The 27,621-nt window shown below is 42.4% G+C and overlaps 1 protein-coding gene across 7 annotated transcripts in view; it reads left to right on the top strand.

Moving 5' to 3' along the window:
• The window catches only part of LOC115380510 (multiple C2 and transmembrane domain-containing protein 2-like), a 72,129-nt gene that overhangs the window by 39,215 nt on the left and 5,293 nt on the right, over positions 1 to 27,621 (top strand). For all 7 annotated transcript variants that reach the window (XM_030081716.1, XM_030081715.1, XM_030081719.1 and 4 more), the window contains 12 exons: positions 744 to 930; positions 2,678 to 2,771; positions 2,865 to 2,967; positions 3,490 to 3,592; positions 3,764 to 3,865; positions 5,742 to 5,816; positions 7,154 to 7,273; positions 15,480 to 15,593; positions 18,352 to 18,393; positions 23,282 to 23,391; positions 24,154 to 24,263; positions 26,786 to 26,883. In XM_030081716.1, coding sequence (XP_029937576.1) covers positions 744 to 930; positions 2,678 to 2,771; positions 2,865 to 2,967; positions 3,490 to 3,592; positions 3,764 to 3,865; positions 5,742 to 5,816; positions 7,154 to 7,273; positions 15,480 to 15,593; positions 18,352 to 18,393; positions 23,282 to 23,391; positions 24,154 to 24,263; positions 26,786 to 26,883 — 1,258 coding nt within the window. The remainder of the gene's footprint in view (positions 1 to 743; positions 931 to 2,677; positions 2,772 to 2,864; positions 2,968 to 3,489; positions 3,593 to 3,763; positions 3,866 to 5,741; positions 5,817 to 7,153; positions 7,274 to 15,479; positions 15,594 to 18,351; positions 18,394 to 23,281; positions 23,392 to 24,153; positions 24,264 to 26,785; positions 26,884 to 27,621) is intronic.

The raw sequence follows: 27,621 nt of genomic DNA, 5'->3' as shown, positions 1-27,621 counted from the left end.
CTGTTGTGTTCCTCTGGAGCCAGCGATATGTAATAGTTTTTTTTTTTTTTTTTTTAAATGCAGCCATAAAGATCCTCAAAAGTTATGTGTCTCCTTTAATGAGCCATTTAGGAAGATTTCCAAAGTGCAAGGAAGAATGATAATAACAAACTTTATTTGTATAGCACTTATGAAGTTACTATGCTCTTATCCTGACGGCGTGCATCATTTTTACTTGTTATGTAAAGAACTTTGTACCGACGTTTTCATAACATAATAAAACATGGAACCTGATAAAACAAAGGATACAATAAATCCAGTAACAATTAAAACATCGGAAGTTGCGCAACAGAAATATTCATGGGGGGTGAAAGGGCACTATGGAAATTTTATGGGGTGGCAATAAAAGAGAAATAAAGACAGACAGAGGAACGGGACCTGCCGCCGGCTCCTCTCACGACACGTTCACTGGCACTCGGACACACCAGTGTCAGTCTTGTACATTTGTTTTCTATCAGATTGTCCAAACTGGGGGGGCAGCTGGGGGGGCGAGGCCTGTTTTCAGGGTGGCAGCTGCCGGCCCAGGCCACCCTGGTAGATCCGGCCCTGGATAAAAACAGTAAAATAGTAAAAGATGGATAAGAAAGAACAAGTTAGTATTTTAAAAAAAAGCCTTCTTGTAAAAGTAAGTTTTGAGACTATGACCAAGTGTCATCGTGTGTGTGTGTGTGTGTGTGTGTGTGTGTGTGTGTGTGTGTGCGCAGGTGTGAGGTGGACCTATCCCGGGTGCCTCTCAATCAGAGCCAGCTCTTCACACACACTCTGGAGCCGGGCCGCGGGCGGCTGGTCTTCCTGGTTGCACGGAGCGCGTGCAGCGGCGTGTCCATCTGCGACCTCTGCGCCGCTCCTCTGGCCGAAGCTCAGGAGCGGCAGAACCAGCTGGAGCGATACGTCAGTACACACCCAGCGCCGCACCCCGCCGTGACCAGGAGCTGCTGCTCAGGGCTCCTGACAGTCACACATGTGATCAGTCAAACATGTGATCAGTCAAACATCTGATCACAGTTAAACATGTGATCAGTCAAACATGTGATCAGTCAAACATGTGATCAGTCAAACATGTGATCAGTTAAACATGTGATCAGTCAAACATGTGATCAGTCAAACATGTGATCAGTCAAACATGTGATCACAGTCAAACATGTGATCAGTCAAACATGTGATCACAGTCAGACATGTGATCAGTCAAACATGTGATCAGTCAAACATGTGATCAGTCAGACATGTGATCAGTCAGACATGTGATCAGTCAAACATGTGATCAGTCAAACATGTGATCAGTCAGACATGTGATCAGTCAGACATGTGATCAGTCAAACATGTGATCAGTCAAACATGTGATCAGTCAGACATGTGATCAGTCAAACATGTGGTCACAGTCAAACATGTGATCACAGTCCAAAATGCCAGTTAAACTGCAGCACACAGTATTCAGTTCAATCAGCTCATCAGCTCTCATCGCCTTGTTTCCTCTGCACCTGGTTTCCTCTCCTTGTTTCCTCTCCTTGTTTCCCCTCCTTGTTTCCCTTCCTTGTTTCCTCTCCTTGTTTCCTCTCCTTGTTTCCTCTGCCCTTCTTGTTTGCTTTCGTTGATTTCTCTCCTTGTTTCCTCTCCTTGTTCCCCCTTCTTGTTTCCCCTCCTTGTTTCCTCTCCTTGTTACCCTTCCTTGTTTCCTCTCCTTGTTTCCCCTCCTTGTTTCCTCTCCTTGTTTCCTTTCCTTGTTTCCTCTGCCCTTCTTGTTTGCTTTCGTTGTTTTCTCTCCTTGTTTCCTCTCCTTGTTCCCCCTCCTTGTTCCCCCTCCTTGTTTCCCTTCCTTATTTCCTCTCCTTGTTTCCCCTCCTTGTTTCCTCTCCTTGTTTCCTCTGCCTTTCTGTTTGCTTTTCTTGTTTGCTTTTTTTCTCTCCTTGTTCCCCCTCCTTGTTCCCCCTCCTTGTTCCCCCTCCTTGTTTCTCCTCCTTGTTCCCTCTCCTTGTTCCCCTCCTTGTTCCCCCTCCTTGTTTCTCCTCCTTGTTCCCCCTCCTTGTTCCCCCTCCTTGTTTCTCCTCCTTGTTCCCCCTCCTTGTTTCTCCTCCTTGTTCCCCCTCCTTGTTCCCCCTCCTTGTTTCTCCTCCTTGTTTCCTCTCCTTGTTCCCCCTCCTTGTTTCCTCTCCTTGTTTCCTTTCCTTGTTCCCCCTCCTTGTTTCCTTTCCTTGTTTCCTCTCCTTGTTCCCCCTCCTTGTTTCCTCTCCTTGTTTCCTTTCCTTGTTCCCCCTCCTTGTTTCCTTTCCTTGTTTCCTCTCCTTGTTTCCTCTCCTTGTTCCCCCTCCTTGTTTCCTTTCCTTGTTTCCTCTCCTTGTTTCCTCTCCTTGTTCCCCCTCCTTGTTTCCCGTCCTTGTTTCCTCTCCTTGTTTCCTCTCCTTATTTCCTCTCCTTGTTTCCCCTCCTTGTTTCCTCTCCTTGTTTCCCCTCCTTGTTTCCCCTCCTTGTTTCCTCCCCTTGTTTCCTTTCCTTGTTTCCTCTCTGTAAAAATGGACGGTGTTTACCAGTTTATCAGCTCGGTGTAGACGATATAAACATGTTTCTGTAATGCGGTGTGTTTAGTAGTAGTGGTAGTGTAATCTGCTGCCTGAGTGCGTTCTGTCTGCTAATTCTCCCTCAGAGTTTGAGAAGGTCCATGAAGAACCTGCAAGACGTTGGTTTCCTCCAGGTCAAGGTTCTCAAGGCCACAGATCTGCTGGCGGCTGATCTGAACGGTACGGCCGGGCCTTCCAGTCCAGTTCTGCTTTGATTTCCTCAGTGGAACGGATCCAGTCCGGCCACTGATCCAGTTTGAAATGTTTTTTCAGGAAAGAGCGACCCGTTCTGCGTGTTGGAGCTGGGGAACGACCGCCTGCAGACCCACACCGTCTACAAGAGCCTCTATCCAGAGTGGAACAAAGTCTTCACCTTGTCAGTTTCCAAGTTGCAAGTTGAACATAAAACATTTATTTTGCTTATTTTTTATTGCCAGGATCTTGGTTAATATCTAAATAAAGGTATTTTATGTAGTTTCATACCAAACTCAGATATGTGCAGTTTGAAAACACCCGCCACCTCGACTTACAGAGTTAATGATCAAAAGAAACTAGAAAACATTAAACTTCTTTTTTTTTTTTTTTTTTTTTTTTTTTTTTAAATAGTTCTTTACCCAAATCCTTGATTGACTTTTACAACCCAGATCCTTCAGATTTTAGAGACACTGCTTGATCAGTTTCAGGTTGTGATTTTGTTATTGGATGTGAATATTTATACCTGAGGAGAATTATTCTAAGCACAATTTTGCTATTTATTGGGAGTATTATTTTTCTTTTTTTTTTTTTTGACTGTGTGACTTTTTTTAAAAAAGAAGTTTGGCATCAGTAAACCGTGTTTTAAAGTCAAAAAATGGTTGTTGGCGCTCGGTGTGTTTCACCTCCTCGTGTCTCCGCTCAGCCCCGTCAGAGACATCCACGAGGTCCTGGTCGTCTCCATCTTTGATGAGGACGGAGACAAGCCGCCCGACTTCCTGGGAAGAGTCGCCATTCCTCTGCTGTCGGTACGAGTCGCCCGCTCATCACACACACACACACACACACACACACACACTGCAGATTAATGTGTCCTCACACACTGTGTCTAAATGAAAGATGCAGACGTGAGGCTGTAATCCAGCGTGAGCGCCGCTCTGAGCTCAGCACCTAACGCCCGCCGCCTCTCTGTCCCGCAGATCCACAACGGCCAGCAGATCTCCTTCCCACTGAAAAAAGAGGATTTGGGCGCTCGCTCGAAGGGGAGCATCTCTCTGGAGCTGGAGGTTATTTTTAACCCCGTAAGTAGAGGCGGTTTCGGCCCGCAATGAGCACATGAGAGCACCGTGGCTGGTGCATGATGGGTAAATCCTGGCTGATGCGGCCATCTGCAGGCACACAGTGTGAACACGATCTCAGCAAACCATTTAGCAAATCATGTGGATTTCACAACATATCATCATATCACAACATATCATCAGAATCCATGCATTTTGTCCATATTTTTCATAATTAACCAGGTAAACTGCTCCTACTCATTTTGTGGTGAGTGAACACAACAGGAGAGCCTTAATTAAAAAGCTACATGACCTGATAAAAAACAACATATAGTGTATCTTCTGGTGCACTGTCATGTTTGTATGTCATGTAATAGACTCTGGGGAAAAAAAAAAAAACATGATTTCCACGAACAAATTAAAAGTAACATTGGAGCTGTAATTAAAAGCTGCACTTCCTGTCTATAACCCAGTGATACTGAATGTTTGGTCAGTTTGTAACTGTTTCCCCACATTTTACACATCATCAAACCATTTGTCAAATCCTGCAGCGGAACTACAGATTTCACAACACAGAATCAAAATGTGAGTTTGTGGTTGAAGCAGCCGCCTTATAATAGTACCTTACCTCTGGCAGTAGAAGTGGGTCGATTTAAAGGTATACCTGAACATTTACGTTTGTGTGAATTTTGTGATGTCCAGGTGGTGGAAGATGAATTTCATTTTGTTTTGTACTGTCCTTTATAATGTGATAGGAATAAGGAATTCTCTCTTTGAATCGATTCAGTTAAAAAATCCTGATATATTTTGGAAATATGAAGGTGAGATTCTGTGCTGGTTGTTTGAAAATGATGTTTTTGCTTTGGCAAAATTTATAGAAAAGGCCTGGTATCGGCGGCAAAGTATTTTGTATCCTATATGACAAACCATTTTTATTTGTATGTGTCCCTATCTTCATAGGTTTTGTTATGTTTTGCTTTGGTCTGTAGTGTGTCACGTGGCTATCGTGGATTTAATTGTGGGAATATTATTTGATAAATGTATTGATCAGTGTCTAATGAGCCCATGAGGGCTGGGCACCAATCATGGTGTTTGACACTTAAATAAACAAATCAATCAATCAATCAAAAATAATGTTCTACTTCTGCGGCGAACAAAGTCCTCAACATTCAGAAACCACACAGCTGATAATTGGCTGTGGAAAGCAAAACGTTTCCCCACTTAGGGACTATTTTCTCCTGTTTGCCTCATTAACAAAACAAAACAAAACAAAACAAAACAAAACAAAAAAAAAAAATCACATTGCTTCTTACACAAAAATATGAAGCCAGAGTATTGTAATGTCGACTCTGGTGTAACACAAGGCTCTGTTCTGGGCCCGTTAATGTTTCCTACAGACATGATATACCGCAGTGAAATCATTTGTAATTTTTCCACCAATCTATATGGATAACAACCCGGCCGTTGAAGGAATGTTTGCTCTCTCTTCTCGGAGCGGCTCTGAAAAGTGGTTTTTTTGAAACCACTTTTCAGTGGTTTCCCTGAAACTTCAGTGCAAGACCATATGCTTGACCAATCAGGGGTTTTGTCCTTGGTGTTGAACATGCTAAAAGTTTTTTTTTTTTTTTTTTTTTTTATGTATAAAGTAGGCAGATTAAATTTAAGAGTGGGTTAAGAGTAGATTTATTTTAGTAGATTTGAAAAAGTCTATTAAAAAGGGAAACTGGTCTGACACATTTAATGTTTTAATGTGTAGTGCGACATTGTCATCAGTGTCTTTATTTTATTTTATTTTATTTATTTTTATTTTTATTTCATTTTTATTTCATTTTATTTATTTTTTTATTTCAGCATGTGTCTGCCACTGATTTATTTCATGAATTTTCCTTTTTTCCATCAGGTCAGAGCGAGTTTGAGAACCTTCCAGCCCAGAGAGAAAAGATTCATGGAGGATAATACAAAGTTCTCCAAAAAGGTTTGACACAGAAGTGATGATTTTACTCTACAGTATGAACAGTTCACATTCAGTTCACAGAGAAAAACTAATTTTGTGGTCATGTTCTTTTAGAAACTTAATTTTCATAGAAACTTTTTGGGGGTAATTTTCTTATAATCTAGTTTTATTTGTTTGTTTGCTTTTTGAAAGACACAAAGTGAATGTTCTGCTTCCAAAACTTAAAACTCATTATAGTATCAGCTAACTAAATGTGGGGCTGTGGCTAATTATTATTTTGGATTTTTTTTTCAATGACTTGATTAATCATTTTGTCCTTAAAAAAGATGAAAAATAAATAATGTTAGCAATGACACCAAAAACAAAGATTTAAAGATTTGCAGGGCTGCAAATCTTGTTGTTGTTGTTGTTGCTGTTGTTGTTTTTCAATTAATGATTTTATGAATTAGTGTATAAAGTGTGAAAACTAAAGCCAAAGTCCGATGGGAAGCGATCAGAGCCCAAAGTGACGTCTTCAAATGTCTTCCTTGTCTCGACTAGCAGCCAAAAAAAGGAGGCTATTAATTTGATAAAGATGTGAACAGAGAAAAGCAGGACAACCTTAGCATCTTAGTGCTTTTAGTCAAGCTGTATTTTTACCTGATAAATGTCTAAAATGATGGATCAACGTCAAAATTAGAGCTGATTCATCTATTATCAATCAACTAATCACTTAATCAGCTGTTTCAGAGCTAGAACGGCGCTCCAAATAACAATCAGTTACCTGATTTCAAATAAATAAATTTCTCCTTTACCAGTCATTTTCCTGTGTATTAAAAGCAGCCAGTAGTAGCCCCACCTAAAGTGAATGATATTTCCACTCAGCGTCACTTTCTGAAGCGGTTCAGCTCAGCAGCTCTGCCATAAATTCTACCTTTTAACAAACTTTATAATGTTCAGTTTGTGTTGACATTGTGCAGAATGTGTCACTTTAATTCTGTGTTTATTACTGAGGTTGTAGTTTGCAGAGGTCTGCTACTGGACTGCATTACACTGAGAGGTGTTTCTTATTTTTTGTCCTCACCTATTCATATAGATGAAGGGGGACAGAATAGTGGAAACAGCTGTCAGTAAAGTGCAGCACTGACTATGAGCTCAATGCCAAACATAGAAGTGAATGAACGCCTCTGTTACCGTGACAACAAGACAAGCTGAGCATTATAGGCAGCAGGAGAGGAAACTTAATGGCATAACAGCTGGATTAGATTAGATTAGATTATACAGGTGGAGCTGATAAAGTGGACACTGCATGTGTATGAATCAAGAGCACTTACATGTTTAACAGATGTTGGTGTGTTGGTGTGTGCGTTGGGTTTCAGATCCTGGCGAGGAACGTGCTGCGTGTGCAGACGCTGTACCGGGCGATCATGTCGACGCTGCACTACATCAAGAGCTGCTTCCAGTGGGAGAGCGTGCAGCGCAGCCTGCTGGCCTTCCTGGTGACGTGCTCTCATTTTTTTATCAACTTTCTTGTCGGCATTTCCTTCTCCATCTTACCTCTGAGCCGCGCAAGAAGATGCTGTCTAGCCAACCCCTCTGAACATTTTAGATATTACACTGAACATAAAGAGTTTCCAGAACGTTCCTCTGCTCTCCTCCCAGAGCGAGCAGTGGGGTTTCAGAGCTGCCACATCACTCCTCCTCCCTTTCCTCCAGCCGCTGGTTTCCATTCATTCCACTACGATATGAACATGAACTTTCAGAGCCTTCACACTTTCTTCACTCCAGTTTTCCATCAGCCCAATAAAGTCCTCCACATGAGTTTTCCTAAAAGCAGCAGCACTGTTGGCTTTTCAGGACTTTTTCACACTGAAACGCTCCCTCCTCCTCCTCCTTCTCCTCCAGGGAAAATAGTCCCGGGGGAAACGTTTTGCTTTTCACAGTCAGTTATCAGCTGTGTGGTTTCTGAATGTTGAGGACTTTGTTTGCCGCAGAAGCAGAACATTATAAGGCGGCTGCTTCAACCACAAATCTGTAGTTCCCTGCAGGATTTTATAAACGGTTTGATGATGTGGAAAATGTGGAGAAATTTAAAGGCTCCTCTGTTGCCCGTCCCTGATTTTCTTGGTTCTTGCTGATTTTCTGTTCTTTTTTTTTTTTTTGGGAGGAGGGGTGGGATCATTTTTATATAACTTTTTCCTTTTTTCTGGTAATTTTTTGGCAATTTCATGGTAATCTCCTTGTAATTGACTTTTAAATATATACTGCTTTTCAGAGAAACGAAGTGATTTTACGCAGGTTTCAACGGGTTAAGAGCAGAGCACTGGGTTACAGACAGCAAGAGGAGAAAATTGCAGCTCCAATCTTAATTTTAATTTGTCCAGATGTCCTGTGACCTGCAACACACAGCATCGGCGGTTTGTGGAAGTCTTATTTTTTTACACCGTCTGCTGCAGAAAAACCTAAAAGAAAAACACAGCAACACAGCACACCTCTTCAGTGTCTTCAGTGCATCTTTGGTGCATTAAATACAGTTTTCCTCCATGTTGTTGGTTAGAGCAGTGGTTCTCAAACTTTTTTTCAATAATCCCCTCCTTTAAAATATTTTTTTCAGCCCAGTTCCCCCTGACCAGTGCAACAAATCAGAAAATTGTTAGAAAAAAAAAAACTGCTCTGTGCAACGGTGCAACTCGGCTCCATCAGTGTCTGAAACAACAAGCCGATACCGAGGAGATTTGGTTGTTTCTGTTTATTTTAATTTGTCCAGACATGCTGCGAAGTAGGAGCAGTTTACTGAGCTAATTATGAAAAATATGGGGAAAAAAAACTCTGCATGGTTTAGTAAAATGGTTTGCTGCGATGTAAAATGCAGGGAAAGTGCAGTTATTAACGGGACAAACATTCAGCGTGATGGGGATGGTCCTTTTTTAAGCCTCAGCTGGAGCGAGTGGAGTCCCAGTGGAGCTGAGAGAGGAGTCTATTTCTGTTCTACTTCCCTGACAGCTCATTAACCCCTCGTCCAATCTGCACGCAGGCTGATTTACACTCCATTATACACAGACAGGAAGTCCAATTAAAAGGCTCTTCGGAGATAAGGCAGATTCTCCTGCCTGCCTGTGCTGAATCTAAATAAAAGGCCGGAGCGGGGCCTGTTGGCCTCAGAGCCTCGGCTCCACGCTGATGGGATGAGGCGCTGATCCCTCTGACACCTCCCTCTCCGAGATCTCAGCCCGATCAATACGGCGAGCGGCGAGCTGTGCACCGAGCATGTGGACGGGCAGGGTCATGGAGAGTTCCTTGCGTTCTTACAGCCAGCGTCCTGCAGATGGCACTAAAGTTTTGGGGTTTTTTTTACATTTTTTTTAATCCTGAGCCTGCACAGGGAGAATCTTGGGAGGCTGCCGAAGACAGAGGAGGGATGCTGTACTCCGGCCAACAGTACAGTTTGTTCAATTTGCTGTGAAAAATGGCAGCCGCGGCTCAGAGCTGTGAATTTGAATAGATGCCACTGTCTGTGTCTGATCTGTGTTTTGTGTCGGTGAAGATCAGCGGGATTTCTGGAGGCGGTTTGGAGGGCTGCGGCGGGGTCGGAGGTCAACTCACTTTGTCTTGAATATGCTCACAACGGGGCTTTAAACAGCACCGAATACACCGACTATAACCAGTCTGTCCTGTATGCATCCTAGTAGACTGGATGTGATTTTTTTTTTTTTTTTAAATTGGGAAAAGATACTCAGTAATATAGTTTTATTCTGAAGACATCGTTTGATTTAACCAGCCAGCTTTCACGTTAATGTAACACACTCAGCTTGGCGTACATGTGCACGTGGTGTTAATTGATATCAGGAGGTTCTTATCACTTATCACTGTTTTGACTGGCAGCTCAGACGTGCTCTCAAGTACAAATATGCATACAGGCATGAACACACACACACACACACACTGTGGTTGCAGGGCGCTGTGCAGAAAGAGAGCCGGTCTGGGCGTTTGAAAGACAGTACCATCTGTACTCGTGTTTTCACACCAGCGTTCCTGCCTTTTCAAGCTCCAGCGAGAGGAAATAAAAGGCTGTCTGCTGCGGCGGCGGCGCAGCGATGAATCATAACTTCACTCGGCACGACAGCAGGAAGAAACTCCCTCTAACATCTGCCGTTTGTTGGACACCTTCACACACAGCCGCCCCAACAACACTCTTCCTTTATTTCTTATTTACAAAGCAGATTAGTCGCTCGCTGCAGCCTCCATAAATACTTTTGGAAAAAAAAAAAAAGTAGTATTCGGTACTTCCGAAATCACCAGTCAGTTTTGATAATCAAATTTTTTTCTCCGTTTATCACAATGTCAACCGTTGCCTGATTCCACTGATTAAGACGCTCAGACTGTCTTCCTTTTTATCTGTTCATGTCTTGATAAAATTAATACTTTGGATTTTTTTAGCTACTTCCCATCAGACTTTGCTTTTATTTTTCCAGACTAAATGATTCATTAACAACATAACCGATAGATTATCTAAAGGCTAGTCGATATTGACAAAATGGATTTTCTAAAGATATGAACAGAGACGGAAGACGGTCTGTGGATCAGAATAAAATGAAAAAAAAAAATCCTGTGTGTAAATATCTGATAGAAGCACCAGTAGTTATAGATGCTGAAGACTGTCTTCCTTTTTCTCTGTTCATAGCTTTGTAAAATTCCTTTTTTGCAAGACTTTGGCTTTGTTTTTCACACTTTATACAGAAAAATTATTTAATCTGACATGCTCAACATTGTATTTAATAATAATGATGATAATAATTAAAACAATAACAATGCTTTATTTATATAGCACCTTTCACACAGGGGGTGTCACTCCAAGTGCTTTACAACAAAGTGAAAAAAAAAAAAATCAAGAATAAAATAAAAGCAGTTTAAATCAAGTGCAAATCCTGCACGATAAAACCAATCAACTGACAAAACAAACAGCAGAGGCAGTAAAACAAATGTCATTAAGATATAAAAGATGGAGATAAAACAAATTAAGCTTAGAAACAGTAAGATATGTGGAAACAAAGGAAGACATAGAAAATGTGAGATGAAGGACGACAATAGAGTGGAAAACTTAAAAACAATAAAATATGTAAAATAACAGAATAAAAATAAAAGCATGACAGTTAAAAGCAAGTTTGAATAAATAAGATTTCCGTTGTGGTTTTAAAAATGTTCACAGAGCCTGTTCTCTGTCAGCCTCGGGGAGGGAATTCCATCATTTTGTTGCTGAGGTGAAAACGGCTTCGCTGACGATTCTCTTATTTATGTGACAGTTTGAATTAGTCAGAAATCCAGCAGCAGAGGACCGAGGAGGCCGTGAAAGATTAATAAAATGACAAATAATTAGTAATGTAGGCCGGTCCCAAACCATGAAGAGCCAGTAAACACGTGAAAGGCGTTTAAAATCAGTCGTAACAGGCACTGAATGCAGGTTAGCTAAAGCTGCGGTGATCTGCTCCTCTGTCTGCTTGTAGCTAAAAGTCTGGCAGCAGAATTTTTTAATTAATTTAAGTTTGTCAGTGGATTTCTATGATTCTTTATGATGGTCCTCTCTACGCACGTTACTCCTTATTGTTGAGGTGTTTGTTAGGAAAACTACTTGCTTATATCGCAAAGCTTTTCATCCTTTCACACAAGAAACTGCCGCACTAGATCTACCAGATCTGCTACTCAGATTCTGTTAACACTGCTCTCGGCTTCTTTGATGCACCGAGCTGAGGAACGAGCTGCAGAATATCATCACTCTTAGAAACGCTCCCTCCGTTGAATATTTTTAAAGGTCCTTTTCAAACTGCGGTGAAGGAAACGTGTTGCCGTTTTACATCATTTCCTCAACTCGAGGTGGACGGGGTTTGGATGTCACCGGTGCGGCCTGCTTGCCTCCTGCGTGTTGCTTTTCTGTATTATTTCTCTTCTATCATGTGAATTTTTCTTTTCTTTTTTTTTTTTTTTTTTTTTAATGTGAACCTAATTTTGCTGCCGTCTTGACCAGCAGGACTCCTTGGAAGAGGAGATTTTGGGACTTTCCTGGCTAAATAAAAGATAACAAAATAATAATACTAATAGAGTAATCAATGCAGATAACTGTCATTGCAGCGCTAAAATCATTTTAAAGCGACAACATGCTCCTACTGAAAAACTAAAAGGTGTGAAATCATTTTAACAGCAAGAGTATGAGCACGTCTGAGGACAAATCGATCAGTAATGTTCACTGGACGCTGATCTTGGCGTAACGTAAAACCAGTGAATAATGTTTTTGCTCTCAGATTAGCACTGTGTCGTGAAAAGCCTTTTCCAGCTTTTTTTTCTGTGAAATTCCCGCTGCCCTCCTCCGTTCAGTAGCCCCTCCAGACGTTAGGTGGCCTTTCATTTTCCATTTTCCCCCTCACCCCCCGAACCACAGATTGAATTTCCAGAGCGCTCTCGCTGTCGCAGACCGTGTAACGCCTCTCAAGTTGAAATGGAGCGCAATTATCACAATCTTTTACGGGCCGTGTATACATTTCCAGCGGAGCGTGGCTTTCCCTCCGTGCCCGGCTCTCGCGGTCGCTCCGCTAATAAAACACAAGCCTTTTAGTGAGGAGTCGGTTTCATCTTCCCTCGCAGGCCCGCGAACACAGACAAGGGCGCGCTCGGCTTCCTGCGCGTTAAAGCCGATGGCGGTGCCGGGCGGGTGGGAAGGGCGGGGAGGGGAGGCGGGGGGGCCTCGGAGGAGAGCGATGTCTTCACCAGATGTTCACTTCTATTTTTATTAGCATATAAAAACATGAAAATCCTTCCCACGCCTCCTGGCTCGCTGCCACCTCGGCCTCTCTGACAGGATTATTTTATGGCTCCATTTAGCCCGACAGTTGAGACATCACAAACCGTATTTCTTTATCCTATTCAGCCATTCACACACACACACACACACACACACACAGGTGGGAAGTGCATCACGGAGCCATCATGGACCCTCAGGACAAACTCGCACGCAGACTCCCAGCCGCTGAGGCAGACAAAGACATTTCGCACTCGTTAAAGGATAATTCCGACTAATTTCCAACGCAATTTTCCGGGTTTCAGCGCTGTGACGGTTGATTTGGTTGACAGTTTCATCACTTGCTTCACTTCAAAGCTTGCACAAAGTTCACACAAACACACACATCCAAACGATAAGTACTAGGTGCTGGACGGAGGAACAAAAATAGACAAAAATGACAAAAAAAAAAAAATAAAAATAGAAAAATATAGTGACACATGATTAAATTTTGATAGGAACATATCATCTGATGTGCAGAATCTATTTTTCACTTCAAAGCCTCACATATACATCCCTGCTCTCCAGTACACACACACACACACACACATATATCCATGCACACACCTCCATTGTGAAAGCCGTTTTGCCCTAGTTAAAGGATAATTCCACATATTTTCAACTTATTTTTCTTGTTTTTTACCATCGTGACAGTTGATTTTGTTGACCATTTCATCACTAGCTTCACTGCAAAACCTCACATACTTCCTGCCCTCCAGTGTACACACACACACACACACACACACACACACACACACACACCTCTGTTGCTAGTATGTACCAATGTAATCCCCCAGTGAACCCACAAATCAGTTAAAACGCGTCTCGTCAACACAAAAACACACCACAATGAGACTCCCTGCATCCTGTTTCCATTTATTCATTACCCAAAACATTCATGTACTGCAGGATTACATGTGTTACGTGTACTGGCTTAACGAGCTAATTATCGAGTACAGTGTTCACATGCTGCATTCATGTCATGTCAGATTTCCTGTAAATTTGAACTCCTGCCTCTGGTAGTCATTAAATAGGTTTCTGTGTATGCAGTCAGACATAATGAAGTGCATAAATGTGTCGCAAAATCCACCAAGATCTGCTGTCCGACGTGTTAAAAATCAAAATAATCAGTTTTATTGACACTGGTGGGATTAGAAATGTCACTGCGGTTTGTTTGAGGTTAAATTCAGAAACACAAATTATTTTGGACGTGGGCGCTCCAGCAAGAAAAACCCATAGAGAACACCGTCGAAGCCCGTTTTTCCCGTCCCTCTGATGGCACCTGAACGCAGCAGAAATCCAACAGCATGAAACAAAACGAGCAGGGAAATGTCAGAGGAGTTATGTAAAGACGAGGAGCTGCAGCGTGAGTGTGGTTTTGTTGAATGGAGGTGTTTTAGTCACTTACTGGGTTCAGCTGTCCGAGCTGGCTTTGGCTCTGTGTGTGTGTGTGTGTGTGTGTGTGTGTGTGTGTTGGACAGCAGCTCCCTGCGAACTGGAGGGATGAAATCTGTACTCTGCAGCAAGAATCCACATTTTTACACACTTAGCGGTCAAAAATAGGCTTCTGTCTGTTGGTTTTTATTTTCACATGTAAGCACTTGTTTTTATTTAGAAAACAAAACATAATATCATAATGCGACAAACTGAAAGATACCAGAACATCACAACACACTACATATTAAAATAAGGAATCATAAGTCTGCAGGAACCACTGTTTATGATCCAGTGTTTTTTCTCCTTTAATTTGCATTTTCTATGAAAACATATAAAGCAAACAATACTAAAAATAATAGTAATAAAAAGAGAAAAACAGGAAACAACAGCAGGAGCGTTGTGGGTTTTATCGGCACAGTGTTGCTGTGGGAGGTTTTTCTTCTCAGTGAGACTTAAGGTCAAAGTTTAAGGCGGACTGGGTGGGATTTGTCGCTGCGGTTTGTGAACTCAACTTTCAAACTCAGCCCTCCTCCCTCGCTAAGCTAACCGCCAGCAGACAGTTTCACTTTCCTAGGATGGCGACGGTACGAACGCCGTCACGCATCGTTCTTCATCCCGATCCTCTCCTCCTCCTCTCCCCCACATTTCCTCCACACTTCCTCCACCTTCCTTCACATTTTTTCCACGTCCGTGATCTTCTCAGCTTCCGTGAGCCGATCGCCGACAGACTCCTCCCATCATCACACCTCTGATTCACAGTCTTATTTTATATTTCTTTACTGTTTGATTGGAAATTTGCACAAAGGTTCCAATTAACAGGAGAACAATGTTTGTCATGTGTGTAATTCAGGATGTAACGAGAAACAGGCCTTTCCATGTGGTGATTTTATCTAAAATATTTATTAATGTAACTCACAGAAGGTGTGCTATATCGTGATATGTGTCATTATCGGGACATGAAATTACCTAAATCGGGATATGAGATTTAGGGCATCTTGAACAGCCCTAACTGAGAGGGATTATTTTTCAGTGTCTGCTCTGTTTTTTAGGAAAATCCGACTCATTTGGCCTTTAAATACAAATCATTTTTAAAAAGAGCTGTCTCATTAAAACCCGTCTCAGCACGTGGTGCCTGTCAGTGCAGAGGGAACAGTGGGGGCTCTGAGTTCTAACAGAAGTGATTATATGTGAGGTTATGTTGATTAGCAGCTGGAGGCGGAGCCTGTCAGCTGAGCAGGTGGACAGAGCCAAAATGGCCGCCGCCCTCCTCAGATCAGCTGATGGTTATGTAATCAATAATGAATCCAATCAGCCAGGGATTTACAGAGCCTTCAGAGGTGTGTGTGACCTGTGTGTGACCTGTGTGTGACCCGTGTGTGACCCGTGTGTGACCTGTGTGTGTGTGTGTGTGTGTGTGTGTGTGTGTGTGTGTGTGTGTGCAGGTGTTTGTGCTCACCGTGTGGTTCTGGCAGTTCTACATGCTGCCTCTCTTCCTGGTGCTGCTGCTCTCCTGGAACTACCTGCAGCTCTCCTCCGGCCGGCTCTCACAGGACCTGGTCAGTCTGCACTCACCTGTCACATTAAAACAACAACAACAACAACATCACCACACCTGCATTTTGTTCCCATCATGAAGCTTTGTTTCCATAGCAACCAGTCTCAGTAGCAGCCACCACCAACCGGCCAGCACTGAGTTTTTATTTATTTTTTTTTAATCTGGCTATCAAACTCTTCGACATGATTGGTCAACTGTCACCTGACTGATTCTTGAGAATTTGGATAAATCATGTCCCACTAAGAAAAATGCTATTTCTGCTGGAAATTTACAACATTTTAATGAATAAAAAGAATCAAGGGCATAATCATGGGGTCCTTTGTACATTTGTAAGGTTCTTTTATAGGTTTATTTTTAATTTTTATTAATTTAATGATTATATGTTGGCCCATGCCCTACAAAACCAGTTGTCCTCGGAGAGGAGATAATCATTTCAACTTGATTAAAACAACAAAAAGTCATAATTTCATTGAATAATATCTTTACCACATGAAAGAGTACATCATAATATGTATTAAAAACTACAAACGATGGGTTTTGAACAATATTTACTATTATTTTGTGGTTGCTCAAAATGTGTCCCAGATATTCGTCACCACCGTCAGATATTTATTTAAAAAAATAATAAAAAAAACTACAAGGTCAGTTACATTCCTGAGGAGCCCTTTTCAAACCTTCAGCTCTACTGCATGCTTCAAGACCGCTCAGGCTCCTGGAAGTTTGCTATTTTCTCTTAAATCTCTTCATATTTTTGGACACTGCTACTGTCACAACCATAACATGTCAACACCATCACTTCTGTATAAAAAATATTAGATTAGATTATGGAATAAATGTATACTTTTTAAGAAGAGGTCTGATGCAGGTAGCAACAGGGCGAAAACAAGCTGGCTAATGTGAACAACTCATGCTTATCATGTGAAAGAGCAGGTTTTTGTCTCCACCGTCAGACGTCACCACCATCAGGTTTTCTGTGTGACGGTGATGACTGAAGTCTGAAAAATGCTTATAACAGAGCTCAGGATTGTTATTTTTTGTACCAAATAGTTAAATAAAGTTGTTAAGCAAGAAGCCATTGACTTGAGTGGTATAAATTTTGGAAATGTATGTTTTAATGAGGCGACTGTCACCACCGTCAGATTAGTGTCACCACCGTCAGAGGCAGTTATATTGGTTTTAAATGAATATGCTTACAGTATGTTTCTTTGGTGCTGTTGAGTTATTAAAGTAATAGATTATTTTAATACAAAAATATGTTTTTCAAATTTAAAAAAATTCATTACGGTGATGGTGTTGACAAAAACAAAGAAGCCTAATAACTGGAAAAACCTATTTTATGAAAAAAATGCAAAATGAGGAGGTTGCACCGGTACATTGCTGAACAGCCAAGACCTTGGCCTATGATATACCTTCAGATTTTGTAATTTAACGCACTTTTTTTTTTTCAAAATTAAAACCTGTTTTATCCAAATTCCCAAGAATCAGTGACCTCTTTCCTGTGATTGGCTGGCCTTAAACCCAAACCTGACTTTCAAACAGTTCATAAAAAAATTAGCCAAAAATGACCTGAAAAATTAGCAAGAAATTAGCAAGAAATTGACGAGGAAAAAAGTTTCCATGAAAATTAGCAACAAAATTAAAATGACCAGAAAACTGTATTTCTATGATTAAAATGAAATATTTCAGGGTCAGACCAGTGATGCTGGATCAAGATAAAAGTGAAATTCAGCTGCAGTTCAATTTGCTGAGCGCCCTCTGGAAGAGCCTCAAGGCCTCCTGGGGGCCCTGGACCCCGCTTTGGCCAACACTGTCACACCGTCTTGCTGTTAAAAGGTGGAAAGACGCCACTGAACTGTTAGCAAACAGAGTTTATCCCATATCACATGAATACGCCCTGCTTATGAAGCTGTGTGCTTTATTATGAAATGCCTCAGTCTGGAGTAGCTGCTGTTTTCCAACTAAATATACACACATGCTCTATGCATATACGTGTGTGTATATATATTTAATGATATTATATATTCAACGATTCGTTCTAAGTTGACCTCCTGTGAGCCGACAGCTAGCAGTAGATTTAACAGTCTCTGAGCGGTTCTGAGGACTTGGCTCTGCTGGATGGAGATCTGAGATCTCAGATGTTGTTCCTGGGATCTGCTGGAGCTCCTGGACTGACGGACGGCACAGAGGCTCTGATCACGGCAGCACAGGAACAAGATCTACAGGAGCCGGGCTCTACCAGACCAGGCAGGGGCCCCGAGATCTGAGACCTCCATCCAGGGGAGCACAGACCTCAGAACAGCTGAGATACTGCGCAGAACCCTCAGGAACCCAGGAACCCAGGAACCCAGCCTGAAGGAGACACAAGACCAAACAGGAATATTTTATTTATTCATATATATATTTATATAAAGGCACACTGCATGGCTAGCTGCTTGATTTTATACATCAATTGTGCATCGACATCAGAATCAGAGTCAGAAATACTTTATCGATCCCGAGGGGAAACTGGGTCATGACTATGCAGACGTAGTCAGAGGGCTGCGTTCTGAAAAAATAACTTGTTAGACAATATTATACCGTTTTAACCAATTGTGGAGGTGAAAGCTGATACACAGTCCACATAGAGAAAGGTCTCTCTTCATTCCAGCTCAAAAATTCACTATATCGGCTGACATATCGGTCACCTGTGAATTTTTGCCGTCTGAAATCAGTATCACATCAGCTGGACTCTCACCTTCACTTTACTTCTGTTGTTTCAGGACAACATGGACCTGGAGGATGAAGATGAAGATGATGACAAGGTATCAGTGCTGTTCTCTGTGTGTGTCCACCTGAAACATGACAAACCTTTCAGGCTGTTTCATTTGCCTAATTATCAGGTGGCGTTGCATTTTCAAACTACTCGATATATCTCAAGGGAAAACAGAAGAAAGAGCCATGTTTGAAAAAAATAATCATGATGATTTTGCATATCAAAACATTTTTTCTTTTGCTTCCTGTGACCCCCCAAAAATGATCTCCTGACCCTCAGTGTGAGAACCACTGCCCTAAAGAGATGGACGATCCAGGGAAACTCAGTATATCGTGATGCACTGCAGGGGGGCTGATGTTACAAGAGAAAAAAACTCAGAAATTCTGAGACTAAAACCATGAAATTATGAGACAAAACAATGAAAATTCATGAGAAAAGCCACACAAATTTAGGAGAAAATAACTAAAAAAAATCTGAGATTATAAAGTCACAAATGTCTTAGAAAAAACTCAGAAATTCTGAGATTGAAGTTGTAAATTCATGAGATAAACCTCACAAATTTATGAGAAAAAAAACGAAAATTCTGAGACAATAAAGTCACAAATTTGCGAGAAATTTGCTGAAAACGTATGGCTAAAGTCATACATTTCAAAAAATAAACCTATGACAAATTTATGACAAAAAAGCCTTGAAAATTAACGAGAAAAAAAAAACAGTGCTTGCTTTCTTCCTTTCTGTCTTGCTCTCTTTCCTTTGTGCACTGGTACCTTCTCACTTTATTTATGTGTAAAAATATATATATATTATTTTGTGCATTTTTTTGCATTTTGTGCCCGTGTACGACGGCCTGTTAGGGCCACTGTAGGGGGGAAAATAACAGAGCCGTGGGAGGGGCTAATATTCTGAGAAAAAACTCAGAATTTCCGAGATCAAGTTTGTAAAATTACGGGAAAAATCTCACAGATTTATGAGGAAAAAAACTTGAACATGCTGAGATCCAGTCTGAAGGAAATCCTGCTGGTCTGAGGCCAGAACCCCAACCTCCTCCTCAGCATCTGGACTCTGAAGAGACGTTGCTGTGACTTGGGCCGATTCAGAAGAAAACAATCTGCTGATTCTGGGCTCAGATCAGCAGGATCTCCTTGTTCCTGAATCCCATGTCAGAGTAGAATCTGCTGAGGGGATCAGCTGCAGGGGACACGGCCAGCAGGGGGCAGCAGTTTTTTTTCTCGTAAATTTGTGAGTTTTTTTCTTGTAAATTTGTGAGTTTTTTTCTTGTAAATTTGTGAGTTTTTTCTCGTAAATTTGTGAGTTTTTTTCTCGTAAGTTTGTGAGTTTTTTCTTGTAAATTTGTGAGTTTTTTTCTCGTAGATTTGTGAGTTTTTTTCTTGTAAATTTGTGAGTTTTTTTCTCGTAAGTTTGTGAGTTTTTTCTGGTAAATTTGTGAGTTTTTTTCTCGTACATTTGTGAGTTTTTTTCTTGTAAATTTGTGAGTTTTTTTCTCGTAAATTTGTGAGTTTTTTTCTTGTAAATTTGTGAGTTTTTTCTGGTAAATTTGTGAGTTTTTTTCTTGCATATTTGTGAGTTTTTTTCTCGTAAATTTGTGAGTTTTTTTTCTGGTAAATTTGTGAGTTTTTTTCTTGTAAATTTGTGAGTTTTTTCTCGTAAATTTGTGAGTTTTTTTTCTCGTAAATTTGTGAGTTTTTTCTGGTAAATTTGTGAGTTTTTTCTGGTAAATTTGTGAGTTTTTTTCTCGTAAATTTGTGAGTTTTTTTCTTGCATATTTGTGAGTTTTTTTCTTGTAAATTCATGACTTTAATCTCAGAAGTTCAGCATGTTCAGAGCATGACCTCCTGCTCCGGCTCCATAATTTTGGCCGTCGTAGATAAACGGGTTCATCCTGTGAGACAAAACCACCGGCCCGCCTCCCGTCCCTGGTGTTTGCGGCGGTGTGTGTGGACGGGCCCGCCTCCCGTCCGGGTGCGTTTGACAGTTTTCAGTAATCTGTGTTGACAGAGGTGTCCCGTCGACCCTCCTCGCCTCTGTGTCGCTAAAGCCCTTCCCATTCAGCGCTAATTCTTTTGATGTGTTGTGATGCGTCGCTGCCAACATGCACTTGTATTCTGCCGGTAAGCTCGCGGTTACCAAAGCCATGTAGGCTTAATGAAGACCTCAGCCGGCCGTTTGCACATGTCACGGCTCATTTACATGCAAATGAGGGGGCGGGGCCGTGGCGGCGCTGCGTTTGGGAAACACCCTCAGCTGCACACACCACATAACACCGTCTATATGGAATTAATGACGGCGCTCGTACAAATGGCCCTTTAAGCCGGGCTGAATGTCCCCGCTGGGCCCTAATGCCTCTGAACAGTGGCATGTTGCGGCTGAAACACGGTGAAAGGCTCTGGTGTGAAGTGGCTCTCCTCGCCGCCCCGGTGGGACCGCCACCCCGCCGCTGCACCGCCACACACACTTGGCTCACACTCCGCAGTGTATCTGAAGGACTTTTCCAGAAGTTAATACCCAGATCAGGCTGCTGGAACACAGCCAGGACTCTGTGTGGGTGTGGGTGTGTGTGTGTGTATGCACGTGTGTGTGTGTGTGCACGTGTGTGTGTGTGAGTGTGTGTACATGTAAAAAACTGTAATGTATCTTGATTTTTTTTTTTTTTTTTTTTTTTTTTCAAATCATGGCAGAGCTGATCTAGAGAAATATTCATGGAGGGCAAAAAGCTGGCAGAGAGAGAGAGAGAGAGAGAGAGAGAGGAAGAAAAGAAAGAAACGGAGAGAAAGAGACAGAAAGAAAGAAATAAGGAAGGAGCCAACTGAAAGTACAGGCTCACTCTTACTAAAGAGAGAGAGAGGAGAGACAGAGAAAGAAATTTAGAGAAGAAATAAAGACAGAGAGTAAGAAATAAAGAAAAAGTGAGAAAGAAAGAAAGAAAGAAAGAAAGAAAGGGAGAGGGAAATTCAGAGAAAAATAAAAAATTGAGAAAGAAAGACAAAAACAAAGAAAGAGAAACAAAGAGACAAAGAAAGAAAGAAAGAAGGAAAGAAAGAAAGAACACAGAAATCATGACTTTTGCTGCTGATCAAACTGCAGTTCAGAAATCAGCATCAGTCCACTGGAACAACACCAGCACACTGTGTGTGTGTGTGTGTGTGTGTGTGTGTGCACATTTGAATAACTGGTAGTATTTTATTTTTTATTTTTTTTCTTTCTTTCTTTCTTTTTAGGATTTTAGCCTAAAAGAGGATTCATGGTTGCAGCCGTTTCGTGGGAATTAAAAAAAAAGTCTGACAGACAGACAGACAGACAGACAGGCTGACAGACAGACAGGCTGACAGACAGGCAGACGGGCGGGCGGACGGACGGACGGACGGACGGACGGGCAGGCAGGCAGGCAGGCAGACAGACAGACAGACAGACAGACAGACAGACAGGCAGACAGGCAGACAGACAGAGTGTGGGCTCAGAGCCTCCAGCTGTGGTTCCTCTAGTTTGTTCAGAGTCAAAGTCAAAGTGATGTTGTTCTGCTTGGATCAGTGGTTCTCTTTGTGTCTCTGCTGAGATCCAGACAGGAACATGAGAGGAACGGGACCTGCTGCCGGCTCCTCTCACCACACCTTCACTGGCACTCCGACACACCACTTTCACTCTTCTACATTTGTTTTCTATCAGATTGTCCAAACTGGGGGGGCAGCTGGGGGGGTGAGGCCTGTTTTCAGGGTGGCAGCTGCCGGCCCGGGCCACCCTGGTAGATCCGGCCCTGCGTAGAGGCGGTCAGATCTGAACTGGGCAGTTGATCTGTTCTGTGTTTGAACCTCGACGTGGCGAGCCGGTGCCAGCAGAGCCTCTCTGTGCCGACATGGCCTCCCCCCCTCCCCGTCTCGCTGTGTTTGATGTGGGCTCGGGACGCGCCCCCCCTCTGATGTCTGCAGGTCCTCACGGCGGCGTTTGTTTCGGTGCCCTGCCCCTCCCTCCTGGGAGCCGGAGCGCTTCACAGCTCTGATGATGTGAAGTCCAGTCCTGTTCTGTTCTGCTGAGGTCAGAGAGAGAGAGAGAGAGAGAGAGAGAGAGAGAGAGAGAGAGAGAGAGAGAGAGAGACAGAAAGAGAAAGAAATACAAAAAAAGAAAAAGGGCATAGAAAAAGGGAGCAAGATCGAAATAAAGAAACAAAGAAAGAAAAAGAAAAGAGAAATAAAGATGCTGAGGGTTCAGCCTCATCTTCATTTTCTTGCACCATTCTCATCGTTTTTTTTTTTTTCGTGATTTACCGGTGTTTTCTCCCTCATTTTGTGGAGGACCTCCTGGAAGCCTCTCGAGGACCCCCGGGGGTCCCTGCACCCCACTTTGAAAAGCACTGATGTGGCTTGACCAGACGAGTTGCTTCAGTGTGTTATTAATACACACACACACACACACACACACACACACACACACACACACACACACATGTTGGTTCTCTGCAACAAACCCATTTCAAAATGCTCAGCTGTTTGACGTGACCTGCCAAATCATCTCCTTCATGTCTGATTGGCCTTAAGAGTTTAAAATCCTGATGTCAGCTCTGCCTGTTCCTGTGTTTTTATGTTGACTATTACCTCAGTGTTATTGGGCACTTCTGATACTTAAGTTAGAATAATAATGAAATGTTTTGTTTAATCTGTCATAATCCGTCGCGTCAGCATCTCCTGTCAGCCAGTAATTTGATTTTTTTTTATTGTAATTTTACTTCTATCTTTTATTACCATTTTCCTTGTGTGGATTTCTGTCGTTTTTTCTTCTCTTAACATTTTCCCTCCTCCCCCTCCGGTGTGTGCTGCTGCAGTGACGTGGTTTCCCCTCAGGGATCGTTCCTGTTCGTTTTCTCAGGGTTTCTGTGGCAGACTTTGTGTTTTTTTGCGAAGCGGCTGATGTTTTTCCTGCTGCCTCAGGAGTCGGAGCGCAGAGGCCTGATGGAGAAGATCCACATGGTGCAGGAGACCATCCTCACGGTGCAGAACCTGCTGGAGCAGATCGCCTGCTTCGGAGAGAGGATCAAGAAGTAAGAGATGCCGAGGCTCCGCCGCTGAACTGCTGCCCACCACACCGGGACGTCCCGTCTCACCTCAGTTTGATGCACCTCAATCCCAAAAATCCTAAAATTTATTGAAGCGTATGACGGCCTATTAGGGCCAATGTAGAGAAAAAAATTACGGAGGCAGAGGGTGTAATATTCTGAGAAAAAAACTCGAGATTAAATATTGAGATTAAAGTCATAAATTTATGAAAAAAAAACTCGGATATTCTCTGAGATTAAAGGAGAAAATTTACGATAAAAACCCTCACAAATTTATGAGGAAAAAAATCTAAAATTCTGCAATTATAGTCACAAATTTGCAAGAAAAAAAATGAAGAGATGAAAGCTGTAAATTCATGAGAAAAAATGCAAAAATTTTTGAGGAAAACTGAGAATTCTGAGATTATCAAGTCGCAAATTTGCAAGAAAAAAACGGTAAAGACTGTTTTTTTCTTGGAATATTGCCCCCCTCCTTCCCCGCCCAGCCGTGTGTTTTTTTGTTTTTTTGTTTGTTTTGCTCCCTGTAGTGACCCTCATACGCCGGCGTAGGATTATGAAGCCAATATCGTCTATCAAATCGTCTCATATCCTACAGAAAAAAAAATCATCTTCAGTATCCTAGAATAAAGCCAATCCAGTGTGTAAACCAGGATTATTTCATACTGTCCGATTTTTTGCTGTGAAAAACAAAGCTCCTGATTGGTCGCTCACTGCTTCTTCTTCTTCTCTCTGGTTTTGCTTCGTCAGCACCTTCAACTGGTCGGTGCCGTTCCTGTCCACCCTGGCCTTCCTGGTCTTCGTCACGGCAACCGCCATCACGTACTTTATCCCCATACGCTACATCATCTTAATATGGGGTGAGTTTCACAGCTTTTTACCGCAGCTCTTCAAATTCATCATTCATCGTCTTCATCTTCCTCTTCCTCCTCGTCTGGCTCTGTGTTCAGCCCAGCGGCTCAGGCACAGGTTGGCAGCCTCTCAGCTAATTTGGCCCATGGACACTGAGAATGATGCTGACTGGCCAACAGGGGGCGCTATAATAAGCTCTCCAAGGCTCAGATCTACTGTGCGGTTAAAGGAGCATTCCAGTGAATCTAGTTTCAAGTTTAAGTTTATTCACACATTACCGATATTAATACAGTCGTGCAGTTGATGATGAAACACTGGCATGTATGAATGGCTCCCCCGAAATAAGCTATTTAAAGCTTTTGGGTGGGGATATGGTACCATACATACTGCTATGTAAACACAGGACGTAACGATCTACATGTTTAGTCTCTCCAGAACGTTCCTCTGCTCTCCTCCCAGAGCGAGCAGTGGGGTTTCAGAGCTGCCACATCACTCCTCCTCCCTCTCCTCCAGCCGCTGGTTTCCATTCATTCCACTACGATATGAACATGAACTTTCAGAGCCTTCACACTTTCTTCACTCCAGTTTTCCATCAGCCGAATAAAGTCCTCCACATGAGTTTTCCTAAAAGCAGCAGCACTGTTGGCTTTTCAGGACTTTTTCACACCCTCCTCCTCCTCCGCCAGGGAAAATAGTCCGTTTTACGTTTTACTTTCCACAGCCAATCATCAGCTGTGTGGTTTCTGAATGTTGAGAAGCAGAACATTATAAGGCGGCTGTGAAATCTGTAGTTCTTACGCAGGATTTACGGTTTGTAATTGTGTAAAATGTGGAGAAATTGCAGTAAATGGACCAAACACTGAAAATGACTGGGCTATAGACAGCAAGTGCAGCTAATCTCGGCTCCAGTTCATTTTAATTGGTCCAGACATCCTGTGACCTGCAGTGGACAGCACTGGCGGCTCATGTACGATGAATTTTTTTCCAGTCTTTTTTATGCCGCCTGCTGTGGAAAAGACATAAAAACACACCAGTTCACCAGAAGATACACTATAAAAACTTGTGACTTACTTGGTTAATTGTGAAAACAAACAGTGTCAGGACGTAAAATGAAGTGTAAAATTAAAATTATTACCCTCAGCTAACTTTCAGTAAATGTTGTCTACTTTACAGCCTCAAACAGCCCAACACGTTTTCAGTTTTCAGTTTTCAGATTCCCAGGGAAACGTCAGTCTGCTCAACACCTTAAAAACGCTGCTGGTCTGAAGCTCGGTCTGTTAAGAGTCATGTTGATCAGGTTCTGTAACATTTAGCTCAAAGAAAACGAGCTGGAATGTGTTTGTTCGGCTCATCTGAGCAGAATAGATGTCGTACATAAAAACTCCTCACCTCAGGCCAAAAAAAAGACAAAACAAACGGGAGCTTCCTGTGTTTCAGTTAGAAATCAGATTTTTTGCAGCAGACACCTGGATTAAACCAGGAGGGACACACCGTTCCTCCTGTTTATCACTTTAACTCGTCACTTCGGGAGGTATATTGCAAAAAAATCAGTTAAACTGCCATTTGGTCCTTGTTTTTCTTCAAACGAGGTCAAAAATCTGCCAGTGGGTTGAAATAATCCCACCTGTTTCCAGTGCTCATCAACATTTTCTTGATCCTATAGTCTAGATCTATAGGATATAGATCCTATATCTACAGGTATGTTTTAGACACACTGTGCCAAAAAATCTCCATCTGAACGAGTCATTCAGCCTCGTTCAAATCTTGTTTTTCTTCCAACGCAGTAAAATAATCTGCCAGTGGGGTGAGATAATCCCACTTGCTTCTGACATTAATTAACTTGCTGCCAGAGTTTTCTTCAGTCAAGTGTCATTTCCTTGATCCTGCCTCATTCTGCCTTGAGGCAACAGATTTATCCTTGATAGTTATACCATATATTTATTCATTTTTTTTTTTTTTTTAATAGTTATACTACTACTCAGAAAAATTCCTGAAACAGGTGAAACTGCCCTGGAAACAAGTGGGATTATCTCATCCTGCTGGCAGATTTATTACCGTGTTGGAAGAAAAAGCAGATGTGAACCCTGAGGATGAGGCTGAATGGCTTGTTAAGATGGAGACGTTCAGCGGTGTGCCCGACATATTTGTCTTCGTATCGCTGCTCTAATTAGCTCTCGTCACAAACACCTTCTACCTCTCTGCTTCTCTGTCATCTGTGCTAATTCCAGGCTCATAGGAAGATTAGTTGTGTTTATTTTCTGATCGCCGTGAGCTCTCATCGGAGATCCTCTTCCTAATGGACGCATTGTAAAGTTAAAGTTTATTCTGCTGTTGAGTTCTGTCTGTTTGCTGGCGAGTAAAATGTTGCTCGCGTCCTGATGAAGTGAAAGTAAAAGCGGAGCCGGGGCGTCGGCGTCCCGGGCCGCTCTCCCGCTGCAGGTGCTCTGCTTGTTTGTGTGTAATCACAGATGGAGCCCGGCCACAAGGGACTAAACCTAATGATGTGTTTGCTCTCCATTTTTTGTTTTAGGTATCAATAAATTCACCAAGAAATTACGGAAGCCGTACGCCGTCGACAACAATGAAGTGCTTGATTTCCTGACGCGGGTGCCTTCAGATGTGGAGAAGGTAAGCCGGCCAGGAAGCTGAAAATCCCCGAGCCTGCCAGCGTCTGCGCTTTGCTGAACCAGCTCCCAGGCAATTCTCCACCGTTGGCTGTATAATTAGCTTCATCTGTACAATTATCTTGCCCTGTGTAATTTCTGTTGTGTTTGTGGTGGCTGTGTATCCCCCGGTGGAGGTCTGCCGCTCGCCGGCTTTGAAGCGCCGGCTGTTCCCAGGCTGAGACAGGAGACGCTGTTTTGCTGCTGTCATTTAGCCGCCTGGCGTGAACGTGCAACTTCACACCTCCTCCGAGCGTGCATGAATTAAAAAGCCGCCGAAAGAATGGAGTGAAACACAATTCACCTCGTCTGGGAGAACAATGCACAATGGTTTAATTTTGAAAAACCGACGTGCCTCTGCAACAAAAGCCCTGTCAGGGTAGCCGGGTTGCATACACAGCACATTTGATCAAGGCCGACTAATCAGCGTGTCTGAGTGATTAAGAAAGGCCTGAATTTAAAAAAGACTGAGCATTGTCTTCTTAAATTAAGAAAAAAGGTTTTCCCTGCTCTCTCTCTCTCTCTCGTCTTTCATCACGCTCCTCTGTTCTCTCCTTCCTCTGCTCTTTCCTCTCCTCTCTCCTCCCCTGCCTCTCTGGCTCAGTATTAATCAGAACTGTAAAGATCTTAATTTGTGTACACTGCAAAAACGCAAAATCTTACCAAGATTATTTGTCTTATTTCAAGTCAAAAATGTCTTATT

Source organism: Myripristis murdjan, chromosome 3 (assembly GCF_902150065.1).
Source record: "Myripristis murdjan chromosome 3, fMyrMur1.1, whole genome shotgun sequence".
Taxonomy (NCBI): Eukaryota; Metazoa; Chordata; class Actinopteri; order Holocentriformes; family Holocentridae; genus Myripristis; species Myripristis murdjan.
Note: the sequence above shows the minus strand (reverse complement) of the source record. Positions and strands in the feature narration are given on the sequence as shown.